Source organism: Podarcis raffonei, chromosome 4, assembly GCF_027172205.1.
Source record: "Podarcis raffonei isolate rPodRaf1 chromosome 4, rPodRaf1.pri, whole genome shotgun sequence".
NCBI lineage: Eukaryota > Metazoa > Chordata > Lepidosauria > Squamata > Lacertidae > Podarcis > Podarcis raffonei.
Window position 1 is genome coordinate 25,516,468 of NC_070605.1, and position 9,712 is coordinate 25,526,179.

General features: G+C 45.6%; 1 protein-coding gene across 2 annotated transcripts in view; it reads right to left on the minus strand.

Annotated features, from left to right (window-relative positions):
- The window catches only part of ZDHHC20 (zinc finger DHHC-type palmitoyltransferase 20), a 41,901-nt gene extending 32,967 nt beyond the window's left edge, over positions 1–8,934 (minus strand). The window contains exon 1 of one of the 2 annotated variants that reach the window (XM_053385857.1): positions 8,194–8,934. In XM_053385857.1, the coding sequence (XP_053241832.1) occupies positions 8,194–8,353 (160 nt within the window). In that variant the 5' untranslated portion in view covers positions 8,354–8,934. The remainder of the gene's footprint in view (positions 1–8,193) is intronic. The other variant, XM_053385858.1, reaches the window with a different exon arrangement.
- Between the last annotated feature and the right edge of the window lie 778 nt (positions 8,935–9,712).

A 9,712-nucleotide genomic window follows, 5' to 3' on the forward strand; every position in this document is an offset into this window, starting at 1 on the left:
CAACTCAGTCAGATGGGCAGGACATAATTAATAAGATTAGTAGTAGTAGTAGTAATAATAATAGTAGTAGTAGAAACAAGTTCTCAATTTCAAAACAACTTCCCCAGTTTCCATACATGGTCCACTTAAGTTCCTCAGAGTTGTTTTGAAGGCTACTAGGATATAAAAAAACTTATTAAATGCTGCTTAATAATGAAGACACAGCAGGAAAATACCAGTCTAGAGTATAGGAAATGAATCAGACACAAAGGAGATACCACACTTAGTATCCTGTCTAACGTAAACCCAGATGTTTCCTATTCTGCTAGAAACTGTACTGCCAATAACACACCTCCTCAAACTCAAACTGCTTGACTGACCAGCCTCTGCTTTTCAAGTATCTCCCACCTCCCTTCCTAGCCTTTCAACAGCTTTCTTCCTTTAGAGGCTGGGCTGGATTGACAATGAATGGAAGCCAGCACAATGACTTCCAGTAGCAGTGGGGTTGCCCCCACCCTCCTGCACTTGTGGGAGGTCAGGGGGAAAACTCCAGAAAGAGTGCCTGGGGAAAGAGAGGTGAGATCGTTCTGTCTGGCAAGTTCATAGAATCATAGAGTTGGAAGAGACCACAAGGGCCATCGAGTCCAACCCCCTGCCAAGCAGGAAACACCATCAGAGCACTCCTGACATATGGTTGTCAAGCCTCTGCTTAAAGACCTCCAAAGAAGGAGACTCCACCGCACTCCTTGGCAGCAAATTCCACTGTCGAACAGCTCTTACTGTCAGGAAGTTCTTCCTAATGTTTAGGTGGAATCTTCTTTCTTGTAGCTTGGATCCATTGCTCCGTGTCTGCTTCTCTGGAGCAGCAGAAAACAACCTTTCTCCCTCCTCTATGTGACATCCTTTTATATATTTGAACATGGCTATCATATCACCCCTTAACCTCCTCTTCTCCAGGCTAAACATGCCCAGCTCCCTTAGCCGTTCCTCATAAGGCATCGTTTCCAGGCCTTTGACCATTTTGGTTGCCCTCCTCTGGACACGTTCCAGTTTGTCAGTGTCCTTCTTGAACTGTGGTGCCCAGAACTGGACACAGTACTCCAGGTGAGGTCTGACCAGAGCAGAATACAGTGGCACTATTACTTCCCTTGATCTAGATGCTATACTCCTATTGATGCAGCCCAGAATTGCATTGGCTTTTTTAGCTGTCACACTGTTGGCTCATGTCAAGTTTGTGGTCAACCAAGACTCCTAGATCCTTTTCACATGTACTGCTCTCAAGCCAGGTGTCACCCATCTTGTATTTGTGCCTCTCATTTTTTTTGCCCAAGTGCAATACTTTACATTTCTCCCTGTTAAAATTCATCTTGTTTGTTTTGGCCCAGTTCTCTAATCTGTCAAGGTCGTTTTGAAGTATGATCCTGTCCTCTGGGGTGTTAGCCACCCCTCCCAGTTTGGTGCCATCTGCAAATTTGATCGGGATGCCCTTGAGTCCATCATCCAAGTCGTTGATAAAGATGTTGAATAAGACCGGGCCCAAGACAGAACCCTGTGGCACCCCACTAGTCACTCTTCTCCAGGACGAAGAGGAACCATTGATGAGCACCCTTTGGGTTCGGTCAGTCAGCCAGTTACAAATCCACTGAGTGGTAGCATAGTCAAGACCGCATTTTACCAGCTTCTTTGCAAGAATATCATGGGGCACCTTGTCAAATTGAAATGCTTGAGCAGACAGAATTATTGCCATAGCGCTATGTCGAATCCCTCTCATCCTCCGCATTTCATACACAAATAATGCATGCAAAAAGAACAATGTTCAATCTTCGTACCAATGTTTTTTTCCTGCAACACAGCTGGGACACCATTATAAACCTGAGAACACTGGCAACCCAACTCAAGCATAGTACTCTCTGCACCAGTAAAGGCAGCTTTCCTGAAACGAAATGGCATGTAAACTGTACCCTTGACCATTGTCAGGACAGCTGCCTGGAAGGAAGAACACCAGACATATTACGCCTGCTGTCTGCCACACCCAGGCAAAGCGCTGCTGATTCTGCATTGCATCAGGTGACCATGTGAGCCAATGATACTTCACCAGGAACTATAAATCTCTAGTACTTTCTCTTGCTGCTCTTTTGCTAAGCAACTTGCCTTCTTAACAAAGATTAACCTAGCTCCCTGTGTACTCACTGAGGTGCCCACCAGTGCACCTTCCCTCGGCCACTGATTTTGGTTTTTTGCCTTCACATGCTGCTTTGACTATGTCTCTGTCCACCATCACCAGGAACTGTCTTGCTCACTTGTCAGCCTTGACGATCAACACTGTGTTCTGTAGGAATGCGCTGAGACATTCCCACCCAAACACAAATGTGATAGTCCAGTAAGAAGAATTAGGGTGCTACACTGAGATCCTAAGTAGTCTTCTCTGGCAGTGTTTCAATTAATTCAAAGAGGCATGTAGCCTGATCTCATATGTTTACTCAGAAGTAAGTCACAGTGAAGCATGTATAGAATTAGAGCCTCAGTTACCTCTAAGAAAATTTGATTAGGCCTACGGTCATTACTGTCCATTTCATTTAACTAACAGCATATGAAAGAACTGTGTGCGAACTATTGTAGCATTACACAATGTACAAGCTACCAATAAAAAGGAAAATACAAGCCACAAAAACAAGCACATATTTTTACTTTAGTAATTCTCCTGACAGGCAAAGGAAAGAATATACCGTATTTTTCGCACCATAGGGCGCACCCAGTTTTTAGGGGGGGAAATCAAGAAAAAAATCTCCCCCCCCAGCCCCAAAGTGCAGCGTACAGGCTGCGCACAACCTCTCCCTGCTGGAGGGGTTGCGCGCGGCTATGGCACAAGCCAAGGCAACAAGTGGGAAGGATCCCGCTCGCTGTTTTGGCTTCCTCTTTAGCCCCACGCAACCTCTCTCTGCCATAGCCCCGTGCAGCCTCTCCTTGCCTGAGGGGTTGCGCGCAGCTATGGAACAAGCCAAGACAGCGAGCGGGATGGATCCCACTCACTGCTTTAGCTTCCTCTTTAGCCCCGCGCAATCTCTCCCTGCCAGGAAAGGCTGCATGGGGCTAAAGAAGCCATAGCCCTGTGCAGCCTCTCCCTGCCGGAGGGGTTGCGCGTGGCTATGGCAAAAGCCTGCATTCGCTCCATAGGACCCACACACATTTCTCCTCAATTTTTGGAGGGGAAAAACTGCGTCCAATGGAGCAAAAAATACGGTAGCTTTTAACATTCCGAGTCATTACAAATTTCAGAGTAAACTGTCTCCAACCTTCTTTTTGTCCCCTACTGCAAAGTGCCCACATTAATCAGCTTCTGCCTGGGACTCTTACACATCACAATAAAATCTAAATGTCAAGTGCTTTATTATAAAGAGTAAAAAAAACCTCATCATAGTGCATGTCACATGCAATGATTTTTGACTGGTAGGAGAACAGACGGTCGCCAGGAAGAAAAGCAAAAAGGTTTTCCTGCTCTTGAAGGTCAGTTTTTCCTTTTCAATAACTTCATCTATAATCTCATGCATATATTATCACACAGTGTATTAAAACAAGTGGGCACTTTCATTGGGCTAAATATCCCAACCAGCAAGTTATGGACAGAAAAAGAGTTGCCAGAGTATAGTGCAAAGTTCCCACCTGGTAATGGGAAAGAAAAATCTGCATGGGTAGCGAACTCTGTATCCCTAATGCTAAGTTAGGAGATTGATCTAGCCAAGAGTGTTGGGATGTAGTTGGTCTCCATTTTCCATCAGCATGGCCAATGGTGAGGGACAGTGGGAGTGCCAAGCAAGTGGCATTGGGAGGACCACCAGTGCCTGGGGCTGATCAAAGTTGCTGAGCTTTTTCTCCTTGTGGTTCAGCATACTTGCAACTACAGGTATCACTAGTGTGTGTTATATTAGAAAATCAAGAGTACATCAGTTACTTTTTATGTATTTATTTGTTATATTTAAATACCACCTTTATCTTCCAAGGATCTCAAGATGGTTCCCACCCCCACCCCCATTTCATCCTCCCAACAACCCTGTGGTGTAGGTTAGGCTAAGTGACTGGCCCATACAATTGGCAGAAATGTCAGATAAGAGTCTTTCAATTCCACCAACTGTGATTCTATCCACAGGTTTGTGGATGTGGCAGGTTGCCCTCTATTGCTTTCAGAATTTTAATCTGCTTGTTGCAAGCTAACCTGGTGAAGATATTTTCACATTGACAATTTATCCTTAAAATAAATTGCTGGCGAATAATAATAAAGGGTTGGGCATCTGGGGGAAAATATTTTGGCAATCTCATCCATCACTGAACCTTCTGTGTTTTGACTATATGCGTTTTGGCTTTAAGGATGATCCCCAGAATGTAATTCCCACGTAAATTGTGAGCTGAGTGTATCATTAATAGTTATCGTTGTTGGAAGCCACCCAGAGTGGCTGGGGAGCCGAGTCAGATGGTCAGCATATAAATAAGTTATGATGATGATGCCTGTCTATACCAAGCATTTGCAATTTGTAATGGAAATTATCCAAAACTAAACATTTTACCTCTCCTTTATCCTCCCTATCTTAATCCAAAACAACTACTCTATTCCGAATTTAAAAATTGAAAGTGTAATGCTGGTGGTCAACAAAATAGGTTTAAAGACTGACTCAAGGCAAATCTAAAAAAATGTAGTATAAACACTGACAACTGGGAAACACTGGACTGCGAGCGCTCCAGTTGGAGAACAGCCTTTACCAAAGGTGTCATGGGCTTTGAAGACACTCGAACTCAGGACGCAAGGGAGAAATGTGCTAAGAGGAAGGCACGCTTGGCAAATCCACACCGTGATCAAATCCCGCCCGGAAACCAATGTCCCCACTGTGGAGGGACATGTGGATCCAGAACTGGCCTCCACAGTCACAGATTCATTGTTAAAACCATGTTTATGGAAGACAATCTTACTTGGCTACAGGTGATTGCCAAGAAGAAGAAGAAGAAGAAGAAGAAGAAGAAGAAGAAGAAGAAGAAGAAGAAGAAGAAGAATCTGGGGTGCTAGAGGAAGATCACAGACTTAGCAGTCAAAGATTAATCCACCAAAATAAGTGCCACAAGCTACACACACTTGCTTTATGAAGCAGTTGCTAACTTTTTGAGGTTCCCATATGCCTGCTAGCTATAACTCCTGAGAATAATTAACTCTTTTTTACTGAAGAAACATATAGCTTACAATTTTGTTTCAATATATTTATGTATTTTGTGCATAAATAAAGGCATATATTTATGTATTTATGTGAGATATAAATGGACTAGTTCAGATATAATAATTTAGGACAAACTGTGTTTTAGTAGCCAAGTTATCAAAACAGGGTTAGATCCTGGTTTGATATTCTAATTTGTAGGAAATGTTTAAGTCATAGTTTCAGGCATTATGGAAAGCATGTGGTTTAAGAAGCAAGGAAATCTTTGCTGAAACTTGGCAAAGGGGGTACATGGCTCATTCTAGGTTTGAGATCATAATGTCTGAACCAAGCTTGGACCTTCATGTGGCAATAGACACTGCATGTAAGAAAGAACAAAGAACCAGAAAAAATATTCCAAGCCATTGGTTTTGCGAATGTCAATTGTTTGACCTAGAATTAGGGAGTTTTAAAAAGTATGTTTAAGTCAATCCTTCAGGCATTCTACCAATAAAACCTTCATAGGACAGGGATATAGATGAAGCCTTGATTGCTGAAAACATTATGAATATTAACACATTTCACTCTAACATCTTAAGTTTCCTGGATGAGGTTATGTTAAATGCTATATGCATTGTACTGCCGTCATAATAAATTCATAACAAAAGTAACCTAGTCCAACATCAGAAAGGATTTCAATAAAATAATCAGATCAGCGGTATCTTTGCTTTATGATACAGTATAGCATATATACCAGCCCTGTTTCAAATAAGGGACATTTAATGCATGCCACTTGCCTCACCCTCAGCCAGCCATAACTTCTGCAAAGTGCATACATCTACAGTGGTACCTCTGTTCTTAACCTGAAACTGTTCTTAACCTGAAGCACCACTTTAGCTAATGGGGCCTCCCGCTGCTGCCACGCCACCGCTGCACAATTTCTGTTCTCATCCTGAAGCAAAGTTCTTAACCCGAGGTACTATTTCTGGGATGGCAGAGTCTTTAACCTGAAGCGTTTGTAACCAGAAGCGTCTGTAACCCGAGGTACCATTGTAGTATGCACAAATGCTCTCTATACAATCTGTACTCTATATTTACAGGCTACAAACTGCACACACTGAGTCTATATACATTAGGCTTATGTATGTGGAGTTTCTGCTTAGAGATGTGGATCAACACAATGCTAATTCTCCCATTCCCTTGTACCCACTGAAAATCTACAGTGCTTAGGGGTCCTGCAGAACAGTGCAGGATGTGGTACTGGAAGCAGCAGGGAGAGGAGGAAATCAGAAGAATGCATCCCCCACCCTCAATCTGCAGAATTCCTCCAAGGATGAAAAAGCCTTTTGTGAATGGAAGGAGCCCTTCTGTTCATGGATGGCAGAACCCTATGTTTTTATTTTGTTTTAAGTTCCAGACTGTGAAACAGGAATATTGAAAACTTTTATATTTTATTTTAAAAAATTAATTCTAGAGGAAAACAAACCAAGTTTTTTTGTAAATATTCCCATATTACAACACGGAACATTCACATGTTATTATTTATAGGACAAAGAGCTTTAAGGATGGCTAGTGAAGTAACTCAAAAGTTGAAGAAGAAGAAGAGTGGTCAAGGCTGGAAGCAATCATTTGCTCATTGGAAGGAATACACTCAAATAATCTTAGCTCCTTTACTTTGGATGAGTTAACAACTCCTTACTTGCAATCACTAAAGCATATCTGCCATTCAGCAAATAAATATGCATGAAGCCTGTTTTCAAAAATCTATCCTTTCATCTCCTTTAATTAGCCTAATTGAGGGGACAAGTGCTGTTAAAATGAGCAACTTGTATTAAGTGATCTTGAAGAGGCACCCATAATCATTTCATGAACAGCAGAGGTTTAGACTCATGCTAATGTCTTACCATACAATTGAAATTTATCTCTGAAATCATCATTCTATTTCTCTTTGGGGTGGAGTGTCTTATGCTAAACTACGCTACCACCCATAAGGATCAATGATCAGACCCTTCCCAGACTATCTCACCAGGAACCTTGTTCAATGTATGCTTTCAAAAGAGCAATGACAAGAGAGGCACAATGAAGCACTGCAGGAGTGCTAAAGGACTGCTGTTCCTGCGCGCAAGCTCTCCACTAAAATTTTGTCCAACGAAAGGGACTCACAAGAACATTTTAGCATCAACCAAAGCACCATAGGGTCATGGTTAATGGCAGCCTCAAATGAATTAAAAGCAAAAAGCTACAGGGAAGAGTGAAAACCCAAGGATTTTAGCATAGCGCAATGTTCAGTAACACTAGCATTTGCCTACTAACAAACACACATCAGTTAAACAGCAAGTCCCACAAAACCTAAAACGTCCAAGATTTTAACACTCGACATGGGCTTGTTCAAGCTTCAATCCTATGCACAACTTCTGGTGTTTGACACCAAACAGGGGCTTATTTAGGCTACCATCTGAACACAAGGGTGCTTTCAAGGAAACGTGCATGGAATAGCATTGCTCCGTCCTAGAAATACCCTGTTGCATTCACAAATCAGAGCTGCAAAGGGTGGATTTCCTCCTTCGCCTCCCTTCAGCGCCAAGCCTCGAAGGGAAGCCTCTAATCCACTTTAACAACCCGAAGTGCAGAGAGAGAGAGAGAGAGAGAGTGGCGCTTGCCTCTTTCCAGATTCATAAACGCAGCAGACCACCCAGGACAGACCCTGTGCATATGGCAGTGCCAGATACCAGGGCGAAAAAGAGGCAACAGGTCTCTTTACCCTTTAGCCACGAATAACCGCTGCTGCTGGGCTGAGCACCTCAGGGCTGCTGCTCAGCAGGGAGGAAGTAACGAGGCAGGCGGTGGCTGATTTGGGGAAGGAGGAAGCACAAGACTTGCCTTGCCACCATTAACGTTTAATGGACTTTATGTTTATTTTTTGTGGTGGTCGTGGAGATGAAGAGGGCCTCCACCCGAAACTCACCCCCATGACAGCGGCGGTTTCAGGGGCATCCCAGGAAGCGCCTTTCCTGAGCCCGCCCAGCCCGCTTCTACTCACACAAGCACAACTCCACCACGTAGGCGTAGTAGGACCAGGCCACGACCAGGGCGATGAAGACCACGGGCACCCACGCCAGCACCTTCTGGCAGCACTTGAGGACGTGCGACGGCGCCATCTTCCCCGCCGTCGAGCCTCCGCCGCCGCCCGCAGGAGCCATCTGCGCCGCCGCTGCTGCTGCTCCCACCGCCTGGAACCGCCTCTCGGCTCTCCGCTGCGGCGAAGCCTCCTCCGCCCGCCCGCCCGCCTTGCCAGCCAGCCACCCCCGCCCGCCCGCCCGCCTGCTAAGGGGGCAGGGCCGGCCGGCCTCCTCTGCGCTGCGACTCGGGAGGGCGGGAAGAAGAAGAAGAGGCGCCTTCGCTACCCTCACGGAACAAAATCCTGACAGGGAGGCGGGAGAGGGCGGCGTGGCGAGGCGAGGGAAGGAGACGCAGGGCTCCTGAGGCGGACGGAGGACGCCTCCCTCGCTGGCTGCCCGAACAGGCTTCCTTGCACTTCAGAGCGGCTGCCCTCCTCGGCCGCTCTCGTCTCCCCTCGCGCAAAAAGGCCGCCTCGGCTTCCCGAGACCTCCGCTTCTTGTCAAGGTCACGGGGCGGGGGGGGGGGCGAGGCAGCTCCGCGGAAAAAGGGCTCCCGCCCTCGGCTCTGCAGTCCTCCTCGCAGCCCAGGGAAGCCCACAGTTCTTCGGGGTCGTCGGAAGAGGCATTCGTGCACACCACACCCCCCAACCACATCCTGGCTTAGTGATCACAAGATGGGGGGAAAGAGATTTCGAGCCTCGCTGGTCATGAATTTGCGCTTCAGCGAATGCTTCGCCTCAAGCGTAGGGAATGAGGTCCCTTCGCCCCCACCCCCAATAAAATGTTTGAAGGGACCGCTCCCCCCGCCCCAGTTGATGGGCATTGCCATTCAAATGGTATTTGAGCGCCGCATCATTTGATCAATTATGTGTGGTGGGGCTTACCTGCTCCCCCCCCCAATATTTCATTCAAGTGGACATCCCTGACCCCAAGTCTTTCATTTTGTGGGTGCGTCTGAAATAGATCCTAGCTATTCTGATGAACAGAATTCATCATTCACCTGTCAAGGAAGCCTGAAAGGTTTTTCAAGCTATGGCCCACTAGCTCCATTCAAGTAGTCCCATGGAAAGATAATGGAATAGTCAATAGTGCCCATGTTTGGCCCTGGGCAGTTTATTCCACACAGCTACAACCCATGGCGGTTCTATTCAGATGTTCTCTTCTCCTCGCTATGGAGCTTGTCCCTCAGTCCCCCTACAAGAGTGGGAGGGCAATGGAGAGGGTGAGATTTGAGTGTTCCTAAAATAAATTGGTTTGAGATTGAGGGCCAAATTGTCAAGAGGCCCCTGCCTAGGACCTGTGATTTTCACAACCCTGTTCTGATTTTTACAATGCCAGCTAAGGTAGAAAGAAACCAATGTTTTCTTTTTCTCCTAGCTGTGGTTAATGAATTTTCATCGCTTGCTACCCTCATCCAAATTCAAAAGCAGGATGACTGCT